Below are 24391 nucleotides of genomic sequence, written 5' to 3' on the forward strand. Positions count from 1 at the left end.
CAACACTAAGTGATCACACACCAATCAGAGAGCTGGCTGATTGGTTGTCCTTGGGTTTCCATGTCTATACCTTGAGGCTTAGGTTTGGGTTCTCCCCTCAGGAGAGGGCCAGAGGTCCAGCCAACAGCCACTGAGGAACAGAGGCCTCCTACCCCTAATCACCTGAGTGAATTTGGAAGCAGACGCTCCAGACCCAGCGGAGTCTTCAAATGATGGTCCCAGCCACATGACCGACCCTAAGACGCAACTGCCCGGCTAGGTCGCTCCTGGATTCCTTACCCCCAGAAATTACGTGAGTTAAACGTTTATTGTTTTAGGGCCACCTGGGTACTTTAGTCGGTTAAGCTTCGGAGTCTTGATCTCAGCTCAGGTCTTGATCTCAGGGTCTTGAGTTCAAGCCCCGCATTGGGCTCCACGACCAGCGTGGAGCCACTTAAGAAAATTTTGTTGGTGGTGTTTTAAATTGCTAAATTTGGGGGTAATTTGTGATACAGCAGCAGATAACTAATACGTACCTCCATAAAAGTTTATTTAGAGGAAAAAACTTTCTATAGCTCCCCAGTACCTTGGGACAAAGCTCATGCGGCCAGACTCAAGTCAGGCCGCCTGGGTATGATGCCATCTGTGACGGGTGAGAGTCTGCGCTGTGTGAAGGGAGGTCTCGGTCCTTGGATTCCCCAGAAGAACATTTACGTGGGAGATCTGCGCTCAGAATAAAGACAGCCAGAAGGAAAGGAGCCAGCACAAAGCAGTTTATTAAAGCGAAAGTACACTCTCAAGGTGGGAGGGCGGGCACGTGCCGCCAGGTGGATCCCGCCCCTAGATTGCTTTGAGACTGGATATTATCGGGTCTCTCTGGGCTGGGAGGAGCCGGGACGTAGAGGGGGTTGGTCTCTAACCGAGGCTGCTGCCAATCCTTTGGGAAACTCCTCCCACAGGCTGGGAGGGGGAGTTTTTGACCATCCGAGGTGGGTCCGGGAACAGTCCCGGCAGCCTTGCTCCATGGGGCGGGGCTGTGCCGCAATGTAAATGTATTATAATGAGTCTAGGGGTTACCCTGGGGCAACAGAGGAAGTGGAGAGCGCACGTTCTGCACCTTTAGCTTCCGGTCTGTCAGCCGCAAGGTCCTGGAAGGCACAAGGTCAGGATGTTGAGCCTTATAATGTGTAGCTTCTTTATCACGGTCCTGGCCTCCAGCTCCTGTCTCTTATCAGTCCCCTTCAAGGACGTGGGACTCTGCCTCCGGGCATTCCTTCCACTCGTCCTGTCTAGCTCCTTCTACCTAACAGATCCACTGCTTACAGTGGTGTGACCTTGGCGGAGTCATTTGCCCTTCCCTGTGTCTCCTATAAATCAGGCCCTCCTAATAGGGTGATGCCACTGGAAGGTTGCATCCTAGGGTGATGGTGAGGAGCGAATGAGCTAGCTAGGACGAAGTGCTTAGGAGGCGCGCAACTTGGATGCTTTTTTTTAAGTCTTTGCTATTATTGTTTCCATAATACTCTAGCCACAGAAATATTGTCATTTCCCCAGGGTAGCATCACTTGCCCTTTTCTTCCTGGCCTTTGCACATTTGCATTCCTCTCCTGGAGCTCCTGCCTTACCCCCTCTTCCTTTTGGCTTTTGTTTATTCATCCTGCTTAGCTTAGATCCTCTCCTCCAGGAAGCCCTCTCTGATTTCTCCCTCCAGGCCAGGTCCAATGCCCACTCTGGGATCCCCCAGCCTCCTGGGATCCCCTCCCCCTGTCCTGCCCCAGTCTGGGTCATCTCTATCCAGCGATGGGTCTATCTCCACCCCTGGATCGTGGGCCCCCATGAGGGCAGGGCTGGAAGTATCTTGGTCACTTCTGTGTCCCCAGCACTGCCCAGCACAGGGTAGGGCCACGACAAGTCCTCAGGAACTCCTTGTTGAAAAAAAATAAAGAAGTCTCCAAAATCAGGGTATGTGGGTATGTGTGTGGTCTAGCGGTAACAAAAGCTGTTTCCAGTAGTACAGGACAGCGTGTTATTTTTTTTATCACCAAAATACTGATATTTTTGTGCTGTGATATTTTTTGGTAATGTGCCATTAGAAATCATTTGGATCATTTTTCCTGAGCTTGCACCCAAAGAGTTACAGGCTACCTCATAATTTCATATGGAACCAGGCTCACTCATTTAGAAAGCTTTCTTTTTTTTTTTTTTTTAAGATTTTGTTTATTTATTCGACAGAGAGAGACACAGAGAGAGAGGGAACACAAGCAGGGGGAGCGGGAGAGGGAGAAGCAGGCTTCCCGCGGAGCAGGCAGCCCGATGCGGGGCTCGATCCCAGGACCCTGGGATCATGACCTGAGCGGAACGCAGACGCTTAACCAACTCAGCCACCAAGGCTCCCCACTCTATTTGTTTTTAACTAAACTTTTTATCCTGAGATAATTATAGATGCACATTGCAGTGTTAAGAAATAATACAGAAAGCTCCTGTGTGCCTTTCACCCAGTTTCCTCCAGTGGGAACATGTTACAAAACTATAGTACAGCCGATTCTCTTCATTGGCGCAGTGATGTTCTACAAAGTCGCAGCAAATGCTGAGTTAGTGAATACTGAACCACCGCTCCTGGGGTGGTGGGAGGGAAGTACAGGGTTAGGTTCTGACAGCTTTTGGTTACAACGTGGTGATGAAACCATTAATATGTAACTTTGCTTCATGTGTGTTTCTGTTTAAAAACACCTTACATAATATCCGTTGTTGATTCCCTCACGTTGAACTCAGGCCAGCAGCTCTAGAACTCTAGCCTGAACCAAGCTCATCTCATGCATGTAAAAATCTTACCAATTTTCTCCGTTATGGCACATCCCAGCCTTCTTGTGCCTAGGGACTCTGGACAGCACTTCAACACTGGGTTTGGGGGATATTTTAAACAGCAAAATCACCAACAAAAAGCACAAAAATGTGAAAAATGTGGCATTAAGTAGACCGTGAAAAGGATGCTTGTTTACAGCGTGGGAGCTGCAAGGAGAAGGCAGAGCGTTGCCCTGTTCAACCTCAGCTGGGAATGTGTGCGTCAGGTGACTCAAGTTTTTGTTGCTTTGTACATGTCTGGGAATAACCTAGAAAGGCTCACCAGTATCTACTTTGGGGGGCTTTCCATATTTGCATTCACAAACATGAAATCCACAAGTAACGAGGATCGAAGGTCCAGTATCACAACCAGGACACCAACACCAACAGAGTCAAGATACAGAACATTTCATCACAAGGGTGACCCCCCACCCTGGTGCAGCCACTCCATTTTCTCTGCTCTCACCCCCTTCTGAGCCCCTACTGACCACTGATCTGTTCTACATTTCTAGAATTTTGTCACATTACATAAATGCAATCACATGACACGTAACTTTTGAGATAAAAGTGTACTGCTCATCAATTTGGGGGGTGATGAAATTGTTCTAAAAGAAACCCCACACCTTTTAGCCATCACGCCCCAATCTCTCCATCCTTCCCAGGCCCTGGCAACCGCTACTCTACTCTCTGTCTTTATAGATTTGCTTCTTCTGGAGATTTCATACAAATGCAGTCATACACTATGTGGCTTCCATGCCTGGCTTCTTTGACTCGGCGAAACGTTTTCAAGTCTCGGCCATGCTGTAGCATGGATCACTGCTCCATTCCTTCTTTTTTTTTTTTTTTTTTAAAGATTTTTATTTATTTATTTGACACAGAGAGAGACAGCAAGAGAGGGAACACAAGCAAGGGGAGTGTGAGAGGGAGAAGCAGGCTTCCTGCAGAGCGAGGAGCCCGATGTGGGGCTCGATCCCAGGACCCTGGGATCATGACCTGAACCGAAGGCAGACGCTTAACGACTGAGCCACTCAGGTGCCCCCTGCTCCATTCCTTCTTATGGCTGAAGAATATTCCACTGGGAGGCTGGACCACATTTCGCTTATCTGTTCATCTGTTGATGGATCCGTTCTAAGTGCCTGACACGTATTAACTCATGCAAACCTCCCAAAAGCTTTCTGAAGTAGGGACTGTTGTCGTCTCCCCCATTTGACAGATGAGTAAATTGAGACCCTCTCTGGAGGCTGCACAGCTGGGGGCGGGGGGGAGTGTGGGGAAGCTGAATTCGAAACCAGGGCCATTTGGCTTCAGTGGCCTCACTGTTGGTCACGACTCTAAGAAATCCCACAGAGAGGTAGCACCAAGGAGGTCACGGAGTCCCCTCCAGAGGTCGACGAGTCTGTGATTTTATGATTTTTAACGTGTGAATTAAAAATTCATGTGTGGGGCGCCTGGGTGGCTCAGTTGGTTAAGCGGCTGCCTTCAGCTCAGGTCATGATCCTGGAGTCCTGGGATCGAGTCCCGCATCGGGCTCCCTGCTCGGCGGGGAGCCTGCTTCTCCCTCTGACCCTCCTCCCTCTCATGCTCTCTGTCTCTCATTCTCTCTCAAATAAATAAATAAAATCTTTAAAAAAAAAAAATTCATGTGTGATCTGGCGATTCTAAGGCTGCCAGGATACCAAGGGACGTGCGGCTACATGATGTGACCCCTGGGATTTGCTTCAAAATAAATGCAGGTGTGCACCCTGGGTGGGGCACGAGGGTCAAGGCTAGCTGATAACTTGATAAGGAGAAACAAGCAACGACGAATGGAATGAGGATGTTCAGTCTTTTGGCTCAGCCTCTCACACCGACTCGGCAGCTGAAGGTAAAAGGATGGCCCTGACCCCAGACAGGCTTTGATCCCAGATCTGCCACTTCCTGGCTGTGCGCCCCAGCTAAGTGACTTCACCTTTGGGAGTCTCATGGCCCTCACCTGCCCCGCGGACAATCCGGATCCTGTGGGAGAACCTGCACGTCCAGTGCTGAGTGCAGAGCCTGCCCGGCAGCAAGAACTCAATAGACGGGAGCTGGATGGTCTTGCGGAGGTGATGGTGCCTCTCGGTGCCTCAGTCTCCTCATCTGTAAAATGGGAGAGTCAGAGTCCCTACCTTTTAGAGCTGTGGAGAGGATTCATTTGTTCATTCGTGGACTATTTCTTGAGCATCTACTATGTGTAATTATTGAGCAACTACTCTTTAGACATGGGAATACAGCGGCGACCGAGGCAGCTCTCCTTGCCCTATGAAGCTGACACTCTAGTAACGAGGCGATACACACACACACACACACACACAATGTGTCAACTGGTGATAAATAAATGCACTGGAAAGAAATCAAGAAATAAAACAGGTTATGAGACAGATGGTGATATGGTATATGAAGAGAAGGATAACTATCTTTTTTTTTTAAGTAGGCTCCATGCCCAGTGTGGGCTTGAACTCACAACCTCGAGATCAAGAGTCATGTGCTCTGACTGAGCCAGCCAGGTGCCCCAAGGATAACTATTTTCTATGGTGAGGTCAGGAAGGCCCCGACTGAGGAGGTGACATCTTGAGCAGAGACCTGAGAGAGGTGAGAGAATGAGCCACACAAATATCTGGGGGAAAGTTGTCCCAGGCAGGCGGGACAGGTGCAAAGTCCCTGAGGCAGGACTGTGCCTCACCAGGTCAAGGAACAGCAAAAAGGCCAGTGTGCATGGAACAGAGTGAGCAAGGGGTGGGTGAGGGAAGAGAGGGGACAGGGGTGTCGTGAATCCACAGGAGGCATCCAAAGAGGGAAAAGACATCGTGCAGTTACTGTGAATGGATTCTGCTGCCACATGAGGCACTTTCTGTTGGGGACTAGGGTGGCAGCAGCAAGAAGGTGCTTGCAACAGCTAAGGAGGGGAGATGATAGCGCTGGGACGAGGGTGGTAGCTGTGGGGGTCAGACTTTGGATACATTTAGAAGGTCAAACCAACAGGATTTCCTGCTGGCTGGGATGTGGGATGTTGAGAAGCAGAGATGAGTCATGAATCCCTTCAAAGTTTCCAGCTTGCATGCCTGGAAGGATGGTGGTTTCTATGCTGCTCAAGGAAGCAGGCTACTAGAAGACTTAGCATCTAGTTGTACGCCGGAAGCGGCTGGCCTGTGTGATGTCAATCAGAGAGGATGTTGTCGGCCAAGTGCAGGCATCGCGGGGAAGGAAAGGCAAGGCTGACCCACCCTGGCTAAACTTGACAAGACTCAGGCAGGTGTTGGGCACGGAGCCAGGCTTGTCTTCCACCTCACATTTTCCCTCTGGGCTGGGCCAACGTCTCCCTCAGGTCAGAAAGAATTTCTCCCCTCTTTACCTTGACCTCACTCTCAACCAGGTTAATGAAGCTCCCACACCCTTCCGCCAGGCCTGTCTTCGCTCACGTGGCTGATAACTACAGAGAGGCTACATCTCAGATGTTCCGTGTATAGTGTGAGGTAGAGATCTCCCACCCCATGTGCATAACCTGCGTCCTTTTCCCATCTTCCAGGACTTCTGGAGCCATTTTCCCCTCCCTCTTCTGCCTATTGTTTTCATTCAGCTGTCTCATTCTTATTGATCCGTAAGAGTTCTTTATATATTGTGGACATGAATCCCTCTGTCAGTTACCTGTGTTGCAAATACCTTCTCACAGCTTGTGGCTCATCTTTTCATTTTGCTTATAGGGCCTTTGATATCCAGAGGTTTTACTTTCAATGCAGTCTTATCTTTTTCTAGATAGCCCCATGTAGATAACCCACATCCTTCCCCCATGATCTGAAAGGCAGCTTCTGTCTCATATGAAATCTCCATGAATGTATGGGTTGGTCCTGGGCTGTCTGTTCTTTTCTGTTTATCTGCTTGTCTAATCTTCTACAGATACCATGGTCTCTTAGTGGGCGAAGGCTGAATGATGATGGTCTTGATTTCTGGTTAAGCAAGCCCTTCCGTACTCCTCCTCAAAATGACCTTGTCTTTTCTTGTGGTTTTGTTTCCCCACATGTTTTAGTTTTCCTGGGGCTGCTTTAGGAAAGGCCCACAGAGGGGCGCCTGGGTGGCTCAGTTGGTTAAGCAGCTGATTCTTGGTTTCCATGCAGGTCATGGTCTCAGGGTCGTGAGATAAGAGTCCTGCTTTGGGCTCCCTGCTCAGTGGGGAGCCTGCTTCTCCCTTTCCCGCTCCCCTGCTTGTGCTCTCTCTCTCTGTCAAATAAATAAATAAAACCTTTAAAAATATATAAAGTGGGCTCCATACCCAGCCAATTCGGGGCTTGAACTCACGAACCTGAGATCAAGACCTGAGCTGAGATCAAGAGTCAGACGTTTCGCCAACTGAGCCACCCAGGCACCTGTCCATTTTAAAAACAATCCCCATCTCCCTGATCTCACATCCCCCTCCAGCTACTGCACTGTTCTCTTTTTATAACAACACTTCCTTCAAGGAGTTTCTAGGGGCTTGCGCCCTGTTCCTCTTTCACAGGCTCTCCAGAAACCACTTCTGATGGGTCCATGGAATGGACTTTACCCTCACCCCTCCACCGGCCCTGCTCTGTTCTCCACTGACCCCACTTTACCAAATCCAGCGGCCAAGTCTCTGCTCTTCTCTGATGTGACCACTCAGAAGCCTTTCTTTTCTTTTTTTTCTTTCCTTTTTTTAAAGATTTTATTTTTGAGTAATCTCTACACCCAACATGGGGCTTGAACTCACAACGCCGAGATCAAGAATCACATGCTGTCCCGACTGAGCCAGCTGGGCGGGTGCCCCTCTTTTTTTTCTTTTAAAAATTGAGGTAAAAAAAATTAAAAAAATAAAAATTGAGGTATACTCACATGCCCTAAAATTCACCTTTTTAAAGTGCGCAATTCAGTCGTTTTCCGTATATGCGCTAGATTGTGCAACCACCATCACCATCTAGCTCCAGAACATTTCCATCGCCCCCCAAAAGGAAACCCCTTATGCGCGGAGCAGTGACTCCTATTCCTTCCTCCCCTCCAGCCCCTGACAACCACTAATCTGCTTTCCATCTCTGTGCACCTTGTCTTTTCTTGTGGTTTTGTTTCCCCACGTGTTTGCCTATTCTGGACATCTCTTATCTATGGGATCCTACACTATGTGGTCTTCTGTGTCTGGCTTCCCTCACTCAGCATGTTTTCAAGGTTCACTCATGTAGTAGCGCATGTCTGGATTTCTTTCTTCTCTATGGCTGAATAACATTGCATTGTATGGATGCATGGTTGGGTGTCCATTCATCAGTTGGCCAACATTTGGGCTTCAGGAGCATTTTTAAAAGTCAAATTATTGAGGTATAATTCGCATACACTAAAATTTATCCTTTTGGGGGCGCCTGGGTGGCTCAGTCAGTTAAGCGCCTGTCTTTGGCTCAGGTCGTGATGTCTGGGTCCTGGGATCAAGTCCCACGTTGGGCTCCCTACTCAGCGGGGAGTCTGCTTCTCCCTCTGCCTCTGCCCCCACCCCCGCTCATGCTCTCTCTCTCAAATAAATGCATAAAAACAAAAACCCAGTACAGATAGCCATGTGCAGGTTTTTCCCCCATTTGCAACTGCAAGGTAAATTTCATTTATTTATTTTATAACCACTTTGAGATAGAATTCACGTCCTCATGGAATTCACCTATTTACAGCGTACAATTCGATGATTTTTAGTATTTTCATAGAGACGTGCAACTATCACAGCTGATTTTGGAACACTTTCATCACCCCAGAAAGAAGCCCCGTCCCCTTTAGCTATCAACCCCCAAATCCCGCTCCCCTGAACCCTAGTCAACCGCTAATCTACTTTCTGTCCATCCAGATTTGTCTGTTCTGGAAATCTCATATAAATGGAATCCTATGGTGCATGGTCTTTTGGGACTAGCTTTTTTTCACTTGACGTAGTGTTTTCCAGGTTCAGCCACATCGTAGCACAGTTCGATGCTCCATTCCTTTTTAATGGCTGAAGACTATTCCTTTTTTTTTTTTAAAATATTTTATTTATTTATTTGACAGAGAGAAGGAACACAAGCAGAAGGAGTGGGAGAGGGAGTGCAGCAGGCTTCTCGTGGAGCAGGGAGCCCGATGCGGGGCTCGATCCCAGGACCCCGGGACCATGACCTGAGCCGAAGGCAGACGCTTAACGACTGAGCCACCCAGGCGCCCCGGCTGAAGACTATTCTATTACGTGGCTATAGCATACCTTATTTATCCATTCCTCAGTGGGTGGACGCCTGACTTGTCTCCACCTTTTGGCTATTATGAATAATGCTGCTATGAACAGTCAAATCCAGGGTTTGGTCTGAACATAAATTTTCATGTCTCTTGGGCTCCCATAAAGATTTCGTCCATAAATGTTCTTTCTCTTGGGTAAACAAGGAGGAGTGGGATTGCTGAGTCATAAGGTAAGTGTAATGTTTAACTTAAGAACCTGGCTAACTGTTTTCCAGAAAAGCCGTACCATTTTGCCTTCCCACCAGCAAAGCACCGAGCTCCGGGCGCTCTGAGGGCTTGCCGGCATTAGGTATTTCTAAATGAGCCATCCCCGGGCTCGCTTTGGCAGCACACATACTAGAAATGGAACGATCCAGAGATTAGCGTGGCCCCTGAGCAAGGATGACACATCGATGAGCCATTCTGATCAGGGTGTAGTGATCTGAACAGCACTCTCCTCCTGAGCCCCCTTTTCCCCTTGATTCAATTACACTGCACTGGATGGTTTTCTTTCTTTCTCAATGGCTGTTCCTTCTCTGTTAGGCTTCGATTTCTCCTCTTCCGCCCCCGCCCTCTGTCTGCAAATCTCTTCTCTCTCTTCGCGCCTACCCCCTTGGTGACCTCAGAGACCTCCTGGCAATAAATACAATACGGTCAGTGTTCGGGTGATTTTCAAATGTCCATCCCCGGCCCGGACCTCTCTCCTGAGCTCCAGACCCACGTAACCACGGCCGCCTCAGTGGAGACCCAAGAGCGCAAACCTGACGTGTTCTTTCCACTGTCCTTGCGCTCCTGGAAAAGGAGATTCGGTGGTCCCGGACGCTCAGGCTTAATATTGGCAGCGTTCCTTGGGTTCTCTCCCAGCCTGCATCAGATTGTCAGCAAATCCTGATTCCACCTTCTAAACGTGCCCAGAAGCCGCTCATGCTTCCTTCCTTCTGTTGCCTTGCCCCCACCTTGGCCCATGCCAGCGTCCTCTCTCGCCTAGACTCTCTGAGTCACCTCCTTGGCTTCTTGGCTCCCGTCCTTGACTTCTTAAAATCAGATTCAGCAGCTCTGTCATCTCTCCTTGGCTCAGGACATTCCAGTGCTGCATTTATGGTATGACTCTGTTTCTGTGGACTGTCCAGAATAGGCAAATTCACAGAGACAGAAAGACCAGCGGGTTAGTAGATTTCTGAGAGCTAGGTAAAGGTGATGGAGGGATTGAAGGGTGATAGCTAAGGGTACTGGTTTCTTTTTGGGGTGATGAAAATATTCTAAAATTGGTAGTGGTGACAGTAACACAAGCCTGTGAATATACTGAAAACTGCTGAATTGTACATTTTAAGTGGGTGATTTGTATGGGATGTGAGTTTTATCTCAGTAAAGCTGTTACCGCCCTCCCCCCAAGCCCTCCAATAAAAACTCCTTCCTGTGGCTCTCGTCTCACCCAGAATAAACCCAGTGTCCCCACCACAGCTTGTCAGGCTCGCTGCCATCTGCTCTCCCCCTCCCCCACCTCCCACAATCCCTCTATTTTCTGAACACATCATCTCCACTCTCCCTTTTGCCCACTCTGTTCCTGCCATGCTGGCCTGCTTGCATGTTCTGCCTCAGGGCCTTTGCACCTGCTATTCCCTCTGCTTGGAACAGCTTCCCCCTAAAATCTCCCATGGTTCATTCATTCCCTCACTTCTTTCACCCTCCGCTCAGTGTTACCTCCTCCAGTGAGGCTTCCCTGACCGTCGTCTAGAACAGCAGAGCCATCTGCCAGGCTTCTCTCTCGCTGTTTTACTTGCCTCCACATCACACTTGACTTTGTGACATACTGGCTATTGACTTGCTTAATTATGCATTGCCCCATCACCCTTGGGAGACCTGTCCTGCTCACTGTGGTACCCCCACACCCCAGGGCTAAACAGTGACTGGCACATAGCAGATGCCCAAGAAACATTTGTCAAATACACAGTAAACGGAAGCTCCCTGCATCCTTCCCTCTCTGAGCTTCAGGTCTGAGTGTTCAAAGGCCTCCTGATCGCCTTTCCTGGATGACCCGCGGTATCTCGGACTCATTCTAGTGATTGAGGGTGGCGCCCTCCCAAAACACGTCTACGTCCTGGAGCTTGTGAACGTGACCCTATTTGGAAAAAGGCTCTTTGTGGATGTAATTACGTTAAAGGACCTTGAGATGAGATCCTGTAGATTATGCTGGTGGACCCTAAATCCAATGACAAGTGTGCCTATTATAAGAGAAAGGAAAGGAGGTGGAACAAGCCCAGAGCAAAGAGCCTGGGAAGACGGAGGTACTGGGGGGCTGCGGCCCCCACCCACGGCATGTCAGGAGGGAAGAGGCAAGGAAGGATCCTCCCCTAGAGTGCTGGCACCTTGATTTCAGACTTCTGGCCCCCAGGACAGCGAGGGGCTCGATTTCTCGTTTCATGCCACCCGCTTTGTGGTCCCGTGTCACAGCAGCTGCTGGAAACTCAGACACTCGCCACGTCCTGATAACCTCAGCACATTCCCCCGACCCGCTCCCATCCCCTCACCCGACTGCGGATCCGGGCCTCGCCCTGGCCCCCACCTCCGCACCCCGCAGGTGGTCAGTCGCCAATCCCTATTGGTTGAAGCTATAACCAGTTGCAGCAACAGTAAGAAAAGAACACACTGCTGTAATGGTTGTATCTATAAAGGCACTCACCTCCGCAAGCCTGCTTCCCCCATCTAAAATAATGATCAGCAAATCTGGTGCTCGCTGTCCACTTCTGTAGGCGTCCCGTGTCTCTGACCGGGCCCTGCACACAGCAGGCGCTTAATGTCTGCAGAGTGAATGTGTGCTGACTAATGCCAGGCACCTCCTAAACGTTCCCAGCATTAACTTAATCCTCAAGCACACCCTGTGAGATCAAAACTATTATCAACCCATTTTCAAGATGAAGCACTGAGGCAAAAGGACAGCCATCCAATCTGGGGGTTAAAAACAAAGATTCTGGAGCCATCTACCCGGGCTTAGAACAAACCTGGCTTCACCACGCTAGCTACGTGACCTTAGGCAAGTCTTTTAATCTTCCCAAGGCTCAGTGATCTCACCTGGAAAGCGGGGATACTAACGGTCCTTTCCCTGGGATCTTGTGAGGATTCGGGGAGCTAATACTTGGGAACGCTTGGTGCTGTTAGGTGTTGGCCAGAAGTCCAGGCTCAGGGGCCCTCTGGGGGCAGAAGCAGGTGCGAACGCACCCGGGTGGCCTGCCTCGCTCAGGCCAAGTAGGGTTTGTTGACCGGCTGACTGATGCACCGATGGCAGGGAGTCCCGAGTGCCCACGGTCCCTAGGGCTGACTGGCAAGGGCTCAAAAGACACGGGCCAGGCGGGGCCACAGGTTTATTGGGGGTTCCACACACGCACTCACAGCATCACATGACAATGGCATGGTTACTTGGTACACGCGAGTGGCCTCCGCCCGAAGTCTCCTCCCTGGTGGCCCAGGCCCAGCTGGGGCCTTCCTCCTGGACCGGGGAGGGAGGGCGCCGGGCGGCCCCAGCCGGAGAGGGGGCGAGCAGGGAACAAGAGGCCGGGGCGGAAGGGCTGGCCGCCCTCACTCCAGGGACTGGAGCATCAGCAGCTGCTTCAGTACCTTCGTCTGGCTGGTCTCTCGGATCTCGCCGGCCAGGAACATCTCATCCACGACCGTGTAAACCTGAGCGAAGGGAGGGCAGGACTCTGGTGAGGGAAGGGCACTCCCCACTCCCCGCCCTCCCCCTGCAATGGGTGCTGGTCTAAACCTTGGAAGCTGGGGGCCCTGAGAGCCAGGCACCAGCCATCAGCAGAGGCGCTGGGAAGCCCCCCTCCCCACCCCCTCCTCTTCCCCAGGAGCCCACCTTGTAGAAATTGAACACTAGGTCCAGTTCACAGACGTTGTGGAAATACTCATTTAAGACCTGTGGGAGAAGGCAGAGGTGGTGAGAGCCGGGCAGGGGGAGATACTCAGGGAGGGGGGCCAAGGTCACCATCGGAAAGACAGACCAAGAGGACTGAAGGGGGGGAGGGAAGGGGAGGGGGAGGGGGAGGGAAGAGACCCAGTGACGAAGATAGTTAAAGGCAGAAACAAGAACAAGGATGATCAGATAGCAACAGAAAAGACAGACCGGACAGAGGCAGAGGAACAAAGAGGAACTGCACCGGCAGAGATGGGCAGAGGGAGGCCGCCTGTCCGCTGCTGCGGGGAGGTGGGGAGAGGGTTTGTGCACCCCGCGGGGAGACAAGGCGTGGTTCTGGGCACTCCAGGGCCCCTGGGGCTGCAGCCCGCCCGCCTGCGCACCTCCACGAAGTTGTGGATGGCCTCCAGGTAGGCCAGGTTGTTGTCGTTGACATCCACGCAGATGCAGAAGTAGAGGCCGGCGTAGCGTCGGTAAATGATCTTGAAGTTCCGGAACTGCGGGGCAGAGAGGCTGTCAGCAACGGGAGGTGGGGGGCCAGGACCCAGCAGGCTGAGCAGAGCGGAGCCCAGAGAGTCAGTCCTTCACCCCACGCATGGTCCCCGAGGCCCTGCTCTGTCTGGTCCTGTGCTGGGGACACAGTGGTGACTGACACAGGCCTGGCCCTCCCCTGCCGGGGCTCCCGGTCCAGCGGAGAGAGAGTCATCCTCAGTCATCCCCAGTGGGGGCAGCTGATCCAGGAGGGCTTCCTGGAGGAGGGGACATCTGGGCTGAGACCTGGAGGAGGAGCAGGAGTGCTCCAGGCCAAGGGAACAGCTTGTGAGAAAAGCTCAGAGCCAAGAGGGAGGCTGGGGTGTTCCACGACATCCACGCTCCCCTTTCCGTGGCTCCCTGCTTGTCGTCTCTGGACAAAGTCGCATTCCTTAACCTGGAACTAACTCACGCCATCATTCCGCAAACGCTACCTGTGAGGCAGGCTCTGTGCTGGGCAGTGCAGTTACTGCTCAGAACCAAGACAATCTCAGCCTGACTTTGAGCCGAACTGCGATATACAATAGAAATACTTCGGCATTAACGCACACACACAGCCCAGGAATAAATACATATGGGCCAAGGATGCAGACTCTAATCTTACATGCGTGGGGAAGAAGATAAAGAGACAGACATAGATACAAACAGGCAGACTGGTTTGCTAAGCACAATGTCTTTGGCCCAAATCTGCAAAGTCCCAGCGCTGGGTCTGAGTGTGCGTGTGCTTTGTCGCCACCTGGTGGCAACTGCAAAAGCCAACAGTAGTCCCTGATTTTCTTCCAGCTCATTCTTCTGTTAATTTCTTTTTTTTTTTTTTAAAGATTTATTTATTTATTTGAGAGAGAGAGAATGAGAGAGAGAGTACATGAGAGAGGGGAGGGTTAGAGGGAGAAGCAGGCTCCTCGCCGAGCAGGGAGCCCGATGTGGGACTCGATCCAGGGACTCCAGGATCATGACCTGAGCCGAAGGCAGTCACTCAACCAACTGAGCCACCCAGGCGCCCCATCTTCTGTTAATTTCTGTACTTCGACTACGTTTTCTTTTTTTTTTTTTTTAAATTTTCATTTTTTAAGGAGGAAATCTATTTCTTTTTTTTTTTTAAAAGATTTTATTTATTTGAGAGAGAGAGAACGAGAGACAGAGAGCACGAGAGGGAAGAGGGCAGAGGGGGAAGCAGACCCCCCGCCGAGCAGGGAGCCCGATGCGGGACTCGATCCCGGCACTCCGGGATCATGACCTGAGCCGAAGGCAGTCGCTTAACCAACTGAGCCACCCAGGCGCCCAGGAGGAAATCTATTTCTTTTTAGAGATTTTTATTTATTTATTGATTGATTTAACAGAGAGAGAGAGAGAGACAGCGAGAGAGGGAACACAAGCAGGGGGAGTGGGAGAGGGAGAAGCAGACCTCCCGCGGAGCAGGGAGCCCGATGCGGGGCTCGATCCCAGGACCCTGGGATCATGACCTGAGCCGAAGGCAGACGCTTAACCGACTGAGCCACCCAGGCGCCCCTCAACTACGTTTTCTAACATTACTGTAGTAATTCCTGCACATAATCTGCAGATTAATAAGCATGTATCAGGGTGCAAATTCTACTTTTTTTTTTCCTTAGGTAGGCTCCACACCCAACAGAGGGCTCGAACTCGTGACCCTGAGATCAAGAGTTGTACGCTCCTCTGACAGACCCAACCAGGAGCCCCTATTTTTTTTTTTTTTTAAATGATACAGACACACGATCAAATGTTTGAAGGCCCCTGCTCTGGAGGAGAGGGTTTAAGACAGGCCTAGAGGCCAGGAAAACATCCGAAGATTCCACCACTATCACAGCTGGTGTGGCCCTGGCAGGATCTGACGCTGAGCAGCACTCTTTTTTTTACTTGAAATTCTCCCTCTCCTGCTATCACCCTCCCGGCTCGTGCCAACACCTTGGTTGTAAATTTGCAGGCTTCTCAGGGACCCGCCCCAGACTTTCATGGCTTCTTCAGCTATAGACTCTCAGATAAGTCTCTTCCTACAGGCTGGGGCAGGTCACCTGTCTGTACTGCCCCCGCCATTGGGCCCCGTCCCCAGCCGACACTGTCCGGGAACCAGTCGGTCTCATTGGACTGTGAGTTGGGGCTGTCACCACTGTGTCCCCAGCAGGGCCTTGAACAGGAAGGGGTCCACACCCTAATCCCTGGACTCTCTGAACAGGTGACCTAACATGGCAAAGGGGACTGTGCAGGTGTGGTTAAGCTAAGGATCTTGAGATGGGGGGATCCTGGATTATCCAGATGGGCCCAGAGTAATCACAAGGGTCCCTATAAGGGAAAGAGGAAGACAGGAGAGTGTGGCTCGGCGAGAGAGATCTCAAGAAGCAGGTGAAGGCAAGGAAACAGACTCTCCCCAGAGCCTGCAGAGGGAACCCAGCCCTGCTGACCCATTTTGGACACCTGACCTCCAGAACTATTTAAGACAACAAATCTGTGTTGTTTTGAGCCACTATGTGTTTGTAGTTATTTGTTAGCACAGCAATACAGGAGCGTAATATAGGTACTAAGGGATATGTATTAATGAACAGACGAGAGGAAGAAAGTTTGGGTGGCCTGGGCCTTTCTCACTGGCCACTCATCCTTTGGTTTTGCTCTCACAAGTCCTCCTCCAGGAAGCCTTCCCTGACCTCAATCTCGTAAGAGAGACATTATTTCATGTCTCCTCCCCCTGATCATCCCCAGTTTGTTGGGGGAGGGACCAGTTCTCTCTTGTTCCCCACAGCATTCCCTCCTCCAGGAAGGCCTCCCTGACCCTCAGGCTGAGCCAGGTGCCCTCCTCCCGCCCCGCTGCTCCATTCCAGCCCTACCCTCTTGGGGTTGTCGTGATCTGGGGACAGGTCTATGTTGCTCACGGGGCCATCTTGGTCCCCACTGTGAATGGAGGCGCACTGGGAATGGGTGGTAAATAAATGCACGGGTGAACAAATGAATGAATGAATGGCCTGGGATCGGGTGACACCTAAGATCTGGGTGTCAGGCCCCTGTGTGACATTCTCACCTGACCAGCCTGCCTCGCTGACCCGCTCCCAGTCCCTCGGCACTCGGGGTAGGAGGCCACACGGCGCTGGCAGCGGGACACCCCAAGGGAGCGGGCATCCACCCCCTCATTCTGTCCTGAACCTGCTCTGCCTGCTCTCAGCCCCCAACCCTGCTCCCTGCAAGGCCCCCCATCCCGTCCTCCTCCTGGAAACCCTTTTCTCTAGGCTGCTGGGACTCCCCAGTCTCCTGATTTTCCCCTACCTCCTCACCTCCCACCTCTAGATATGGCTTCTCTTCTCTCCTTTATTCCCCTCTGTCAATCGTCCCTCCCCTGGTAAGTGCCGCAGCCTTCCCTGCCCTCTGTGTGCGGAACCTTCCTGCTCTCTCTCTGCACTCTGACTCATCACTCCCTCCCGGATTCTCCCCTGGGGTGTGAACAGATACCTCAACCTGCTCTTTCCTAAGTTGGCCCACATCCCTCCCTCTGCTGAAAACCCTCCTGAGGCTGCCACCTCACTCATAAGAGCTGAAGTCCACCCCACGGCCCAGGAGGCCCTGAGCCATCTGTCCCTGTTGTCTCTTTGACCGCATCGGCCCCCTCCCTCCACCCTGGCTTGCAGCTCCTCAGCCATGCTGGCCTTTCTTTTTTTTTTTTTTAAGATTTTATTTATTTATTTGACAGAGAGAGACACGGTGAGAGAGGGAACACAAGCAGGGGGAGTGGGAGAGGGAGAAGCAGGCTTCTCGCGGAGCAGGGAGCCCGATGCAGGGCTCGATCCCAAGACGCTGGGACCATGACCTGAGCCGAAGGCAGATGCTTAATAACTGAGCCACCCAGGTGCCCCCATGCTCGCCTTCTTGCTATTCCAGGAATGCCCCAGTATGTTCTCACCTCAAGGCCTTTGCACTTGCTATTCCCTGGGCCTGGGGTGCACGCTCTCAGATATCCTCTTCTAACACTCTTTCAACTCCTTCAGGCCTTGGTTCCACTGTTACCTTTTCCAGACCTCCTACATAAATCATTGATACCTGCATTCCAACCCCCAGTGAACGCACCCCAGCACCTCCATCTCCCACAGTGGCCTGCTTTTTCTCCCTGGCACCTCACCACCCGCTAGATGCTGTCTTTACTCTCAGTCTCCCTCCGACCAGAACATCAGCTCTCCCAGGGCAGGGACTCGGGTCTGTTCTATTCCCACGCCTAGAACAGTACCTGCCATACAGCAGACCCCCTGATAAATATGTGCTGAATTTACAGGACAACTAGCCCGGCTGATACCATGGGAATTAAAGACAGAGCCTTCTCGATTTAAGGAGACCAAAGAGGGGTGCCTGGCTGGCTCAGGCGATAGAGCGTGCGACTCTTGATCTCAGGGTTGTGAGTTCGAGCCCCACATTGGGAGTAGATTACTTAAAAATAAAAGCTTACCAAAAAAAGAAGAAGAAAATTATTACAACGAGGGGCGCCTGGGTGGCTCAGTCGGTTAAGCATCTCCCTTCAGCTCAGGTCATGATCCCAGGGTCCTGGTATCAAGCCCTGCATACGGCGCCCTGCGGAGCCTGCTTCTCCCTCTCCCTTTGCCACTCCCCCTGCTTGTGCTCTCTCACTCACACTCTATCTCAAACAAATAAAATCTTAAAAAGAAAAGAAAAGAAAAGAAAATTTTCATAATGAAAAGTTCCCCAAAAAGGAAGGAAGACAGGGGCGCCTGGGCGGCTCGGTCATTAAGCATCTGCCTTTGGCTCAGGTCATGATCCCAGGGTCCTGGGATCGAGCCCCACATTGGGCTCTCTGCTCGGCGGGAAGCCTGCTTCTCCCTCTCCCACTCCCCCTGCTTGTGTTCCCTCTCTTGCTGTCTCTCTGTCAAATAAATAAATAAAATCTTGAAAAAAAAAAAAAAAAAGGAAGGAAGACAGCAAGCTAAAAGCATGTCGAGGGAATGAACGTAGGAAGGAAAGAGGTTCCGAGGGGTTACTGCAGTCAGAGCTTGGGCAGGCGGCTGGCAAGGAGGGTCAAAGGAAAAAAAGCGAGTGTGAGAGGCATGGGGGGAGCATCACCTCCACAAAGTTGGTGTGTTTGGCATCTCGGACAGTGACCACGGCGTGCACCTCCTCGATCAACTTCTGTTTCTCATCGTCATCGAACTGCATGTACCACTTGGCCAGGCGCGTCTTGCCAGCCCGGTTCTGGATGAGAATGAAGCGGATCTGGGGGCAGGAGGAGGAAGAGGAAGTGAGAGCAGCCGAGAGAGCTGGCCGGAGCTGGGTGGTCCCACGCAGCAGCCCCGCCCATCCCCGCTGGGTAGGTAGGGCCCATGCCCTTCCCGCTCTGGACTTCTCCTCAGAGCCTGGTCAGGCCTGCTTGGCCACGTCCCAACACCCCAGGGGAAGGACTGCTTCCACAGGTCAACTCCCCTGTCAGCTCCAGGGCCCTGAGGCCCAGGCTCTACTACCCCTTGTCTGCTTGACCTTGGACAAAGGATCCGCCCCCCCTCAGCTTCAGTTTCCCCACCAGCAAAATAAGTTTCCTTAGAAGATCAATCTTGGCAGGGTGTCTTGCAGGTCAAATGTTTATAAACTTAATTCAGTAGCTTGGCACACAGCAGGCACTCAGTAAATGTTTGAGTTGCAGGGGCGCCTGGCTGGCTCGGTTGGAGGAGCGTTCGAGTCTCGATCTTGGGGTCGTGAGTTCAAGCCCCACGTTGGGTGCGGAGATTACTTAAATAAATAAATAAAAACTTAAAAAAAACTGTTTGAGTTTCAGACTTCTTTGGTCTGAATCCCGGAGATCCCCCGATTTCTTTTTACTTACCAATTCTTAAAAATTCACCCATTGAAGATGTGTACAGTTCAGTGGTTTTTCGTATACTCATACAATTGTGGAAAAATCACTACTAATTCCAGAATGTTTTCATCACCCCAAAAAGAAATCCCCACCTGTTAGCAGCCACTCTCCCACCCCGGCCCCTGGCGACAAAGAATGTTTCTTTCTCTACAGATATGCCTGTTCTGGACATTTCCTATAAATAGAATCATACAATACGTGGCCTTTTTGTATTTGGCTTCTTTCATTCAGCAATGTTTTCAAAGTTCACCCACATTGTAGCTTGTGTCTCTGCTTCCTTTCTTTTTATGGCAGAATTACATTCCACTGGATAGATATACCTTGTTTTGTTTATTAGAACGTTTGGGTCATTTCCACTTTTTGGTAATTGTGAATTAGACTGCTATGAACATTCACATACAAGCTTCTACATGGACGTATGTTTCCATTTGTCCTGGCTATATACCTAGGAGGGGAATCGTTGGGTCATACGGTAACGCTACATCTAACTTTTTTCAGCCACTGCTAAATGGCTTCCCAAAGCATCTGCCACTTCTCAAGTGATGTAACTGCGTGGTGCCTCAGTTTACCCACCTGGAAAATTGGGCCTCATAAAAGTGTGACAAGATGAAAACAAGATATGAAAAGTATCCGGAACAGTGCCTGGCTCAGATCACGCGCTGTGTCAGCTGTGATTATCAGCAGTGAGAGCTAGGAAATTTGTTTTTATGATTCTGAAAAGCCAGGTCAACCTTCCTAGGGCTACTATGAAAACGGAACGAGTTAATGCTAGAAGTGCTTAGCACAGTGCCTATTACATACTGAGTGCTCAATATAATGGGCTATGATGACGGAGATGCATTTGTCCAAGTGGCTAAGCACAGAGACTCTAGAGCCTGAATGGATCCTGGCACTCTTGGCTGTATTTCCACAGGCAAGTCACTTAGTCTCTCTGGGCCTCAGTTTCTTCTTATGTATAATGTACGTAAGAGAGCACCTCCCTCATAAGACAGTCACACGGGTTAATAAACGTAAGGGGTGTAGCACAGTGACTAGCAAGTATTAGTTCTTAGTGGTACTATAATTCACCATCACTTAGCTTTAAGAAAACCAAGGCCCAGGGTGCCTGGGTGGCTCAGTCGGTTAAGCATCTGCCTTTGGCTCAGGTCATGATCCTGGTGGGGTCCTGGGATCGAGCCCCACATGGGGCTCCCTACTCAGCAGGCAGTCTGCTTCCGCCTCTCTCTCTGCCCCTCCCCCAGCTCCTGCTCTCTCTCAAATAAATAATAAATAAATAAAACCTTTTTAAAAAATAAAAATAAATTAAAAAAAGAAAAAGAAAACCAAGGCCCAAGTTCACCCAGGTAGGAGGCCTGCCTTTGGACCCAGTTCTGTTTGAGACAGACAGGTGTAGACCCATTTTATAGATGAAGAAAGCAAGGCTCACAACCACAAAGCATAGCTGGGAGTCCAAAGGCTTTGCTCTGGAACGCTTTACCCTCTGGGAGCCCATACCCATTCCTGGGAGTCCACTCTCTTTCCTAAGCCTCATTCTCTGATATTCTATCCTCCCTCTCCCGACCAATCAAGCAGGACAGGAACAGGATATTACACTCTCCTTCCAAGAACCCATTCTGCTGAGCCAGGGAAAACCACTTCCCAGCAGGCCAGGGGTCCTGGGTAGGAAGGGAAAGAGCATGGGCCTGGCAGGGGGATGGGGAGGGGGGAACCCCACCAGGCAGCCACAACCTGGGGGCAGAGCCAGAGATACATGGGTCATACCGTAAGGAGAGCCAAAAGGGTTGAGGGAGAGCCCTGCCTCTTACCCACAAATTCCCTTATAACATCTCTTTGTGTTTCTTCTCCCAGTTAGAATCTCTCCACCTCTGGGAATCTACCCTGAGAGGTGCCTTCCCTCCTGCATCCTCACCCCTCTGATGTTCCCTCTGGACACCTCCCAACCTTCCCTGTCTCCAAGCCCCCTCCCCTCAAATAGTTCCCTTTTGACTTCCAATTTCTGGGTTTCAATCCCCTCTCTCAGGCCTCAGGAGGCCTTTTACTTAGGACATCACTCCTCTAAGGCCAATCTTCTCCCCTGTTCCAAAGGTCACATGTTGCCTTCAAGGACCCTGTTTGTGGGGGAGACTCCCTCCTTGTTCTGACATCCACCACCATTCATCTCTTTTTCCAGCTCCCTTCTCAAAGAATCCTTGCTTACAGTCCAAAGACCCACCCTAGGGGAGCGCAGCCAAATCCAAAGCCCAGTCCTTGCTCCAAAAGCTCCATCTCCAACTCTCACACTTCCATGTCTGCTCCCTACCCAAGACGCCTCTTCTTGGAAAGATCTGTTCCACTGCTCCGTTTCAAATATCCACTCCCTACCTCCAAGCCTTCTCCCGCTTTGCAGCACACTTCCCCTGACTCTAAAGCCCCATTCCCTACAGTAGCCTACTTTCCCTCTCCAGTGCCCAGTCTCTTCCCCTTGAGATTCTCTCTCTCATCAGCAGTACCCTGCCCGTTTCAACAACCCCTCTCTGCCTTCAATGTCAGCTTCCGGCTTCTGAAGACCCCCTTCTTTCCAATCCCAATGTCTTCCATTCTCCAACAATCCTGCCACACTCCCAAGAGCCCTTCTCTTGAGACGCGTCTTTCCCTTGGGACGCCCCCTCCCCCACTTCCAATTCCTGCCCCCCACCTCCGAGACCCCGCTTTCGAGTTGCCTCCCCATTTCAACTCTCCACCCCTCAGTCATCTCCAATGTCTCCCTCCCGCACAGCCCCCTCCCCTTGGCCCCCGGTCTCTAATGTCCCCTGGCTTCGAGACCCCCGGTGCACTCCCGCGCCCGGAATCACCGTCCAGCTGCCCCCTTCCCGGGCCTCCGGTCGGCCACAATCCTGAGAGCCCGCGCCTGGCCCAAACCATAGTACCGCGGCAGGGGAGGCTTGTCAGTACCCGATCGAGCCTCGAGTACCTGCACGTGGACCCACCCTCCCCCCGGCCCCGACGTGGGCGCGCCCCCGTTACCATGGTGACCCCGTCCGGACCCCAGCGGCCCCGGTCCCGCGGCTCTTGGGCAGCTCCGGCTCTCGCAGCCGTTAGGGCACCCAGGGCTAGAGAGGACTTCCGGCAGAAGAACTCGCCCGCCCTCTCGCGCACAGCCCACTGGGAACTGTAGTGTTAAGAATGCGTTTGGTTGGGGCGCCTGGGTGGCTCAGTCGTTAAGCGTCTGCCTTCGGCTCAGGTCATGGTCCCGGGGTCCTGGGAGCGAGTCCCGCATCGGGCTCCCGGCTCAACGGGAAGCCTGCTTCTCCCTCTCCCACTCCCCCTGCTTCTGTTCCTGCTCTCGCTATCTCTGTCAAATAAATAAATAAAATCTTTAAAAAAAAAAAAAAAAAAAGAATGCGTTTGGTCAGGCTGGCTGCAAGCCTGGGAAAAGGGCCGGTCCCGCTTCCCAACATGCCGCGCGACTGTCCTTTTTCCCACCACACGGTACTGACCCTGAATGCATGCCGGGAGTTGCGGGCGAATGTCTCTTCCGAGGACTACAATTCACGACATGCGTGACAACCAGCGACGGGGAGTTGCATTCTTGGAAATGTAGTTCTGGTAGCCCTGAGTCCACCCCATCTTCCCAAGGCGAGAAGGGCATGCTGGAAATAGTAGTTTTAAGTAAGAAACTGGGCTGTGGAAGCTCGAAATGTAACTCCACGCTCACCTAGTGCTTTGTTCAAAATATGCTGAGTGTCTCCCTGTGGGAGATGGACAGTGGTTTAAGAGAATGATTTTGAGAGTCAGAAATGTGTACAAATCCTGACATTGCATTTCCTAGCTGGGGGACTTTGGGACAACAACTTAACCTCTTAATTCTATTTCTTCATCTGTAAACAGGATTGATCAAGGGGTCACTTCGGTAGAGTTGTTTTAAAGCTTTGGTAAGGGGGCGCCTGCGTGGCTCAGTCGTTAAGCGTCTGCCTTCAGCTCAGGTCATGATCCCAGAGTCCTGTGATCGGGCCCCCGCATGGGGCCCCCGCATCAGGCCTCTGCTCAGCGGGAAGCCTGCTTCTCCCTCTCCCACTCCCCCTGCTTGTGTTCCCTCTCTCGCTGTCTCTCTCTTTTTCTGTCAAAATAAATAAAATCTTTTTAAAAATAAATGAATAAAGCTTCGGTAAGCTTCCAAAGAACTTATCACTGTGTTTGACATATAGTAAATGCCCAATAAATAGTAGTTAATATCATGAATGCTCTTTTTTAAAAAAGATATTTATTTATTAGACAGAGAGAGACACAGCGAGAGAGGGAACATAAGCAGGGGGAGTGGGAGAGGGAGAAGCAGGCTTCCCGCGGAGAAGAGAGCCCGACGCGGGGCTCAGTCCCAGGACCCCAAGATCATGACCTGAGCAGAAGGCAGACGCTTAACAACTGAGCCACCCAGGCGCCCCATGAATGCTCATTGTTAAGATACATCAGGTAGTAGGGATCTTCTTATTTCCTATCCAGAGGGTAATTGTCTCTTTTCAGTTACTCAAATAGGCCAAGTGCTTTCCTAACTTGGCGACTTTCCTTCGTGCTTGCCAGTCCCTAGAAAGCCTTCCCTCATTCATTTTGTGGTTGACCCTTTTTCTTGCTTTACCCTAGACACCACTTCCACAGACCTGTATGGAAGATCCTGCATACAAAGGTCCCCATCTCCCACCCCCAAAATTCTATAGGTTAGTTTGATTTTTTTTATAGTGTCACTGGGGAGACCCCATGACCCCCTGCAGCTCAGGGGACTCCTAGAAGCTTCTGCCTAACTCTCAATTTAATCTTTTAGACAATAACTAAAGAATTGCTGGGACAGGAAAAGAAATATTTGGGGACCAAATGCTTGTGCAGATGAATCAGAAAGTGCCCAATAGTTACCTCAGCTTCATTATCATGTTAAAATCCCTCTCCAAATATTAGTCCCAAGCCCTCATAAAAGGATCCTGTTTATGCTTGTTCAGGGAGTCACTGCTTTGGAAATTATTCCCCGTGATCTCCTTATCTGTACAAATAGTGATGACTTTGGGAGGTAACTC

General features: G+C 51.1%; 1 protein-coding gene and 1 non-coding gene across 3 annotated transcripts; one reads left to right on the forward strand and one right to left on the reverse strand.

The window, feature by feature from the left end:
• The first annotated feature begins 9387 nt into the window (after nucleotides 1-9387).
• On the forward strand, nucleotides 9388-9491 carry LOC115936602 (U6 spliceosomal RNA). Its single transcript, XR_004072013.1, has one exon. It is a non-coding gene; the product is annotated as a U6 spliceosomal RNA (small nuclear RNA).
• A 2905-nt stretch (nucleotides 9492-12396) lies between these two features.
• On the reverse strand, nucleotides 12397-22505 carry AP2S1 (adaptor related protein complex 2 subunit sigma 1). Of its 2 annotated transcripts, XM_006746282.3 has the most exons (5): nucleotides 22356-22469; nucleotides 18566-18715; nucleotides 13351-13464; nucleotides 12911-12970; nucleotides 12397-12729 (listed from the first exon to the last, which is right to left on the reverse strand). In XM_006746282.3, the coding sequence occupies exons 1-5, from the start codon at nucleotides 22356-22358 to the stop codon at nucleotides 12628-12630; spliced, it is 429 nt and encodes a 142-aa protein (XP_006746345.1). In that variant the 5' UTR covers nucleotides 22359-22469; the 3' UTR covers nucleotides 12397-12627. The 2 variants fall into 2 exon arrangements, with proteins under 2 accessions (XP_006746345.1, XP_081663320.1); XM_081807194.1 differs by lacking the exon at nucleotides 13351-13464 and having other exon boundaries at nucleotides 22356-22505.
• Between the last annotated feature and the right edge of the window lie 1886 nt (nucleotides 22506-24391).

This window comes from Leptonychotes weddellii, chromosome 16, assembly GCF_054177405.1.
Source record: "Leptonychotes weddellii isolate Sample4059 chromosome 16, ASM5417740v2, whole genome shotgun sequence".
NCBI lineage: Eukaryota > Metazoa > Chordata > Mammalia > Carnivora > Phocidae > Leptonychotes > Leptonychotes weddellii.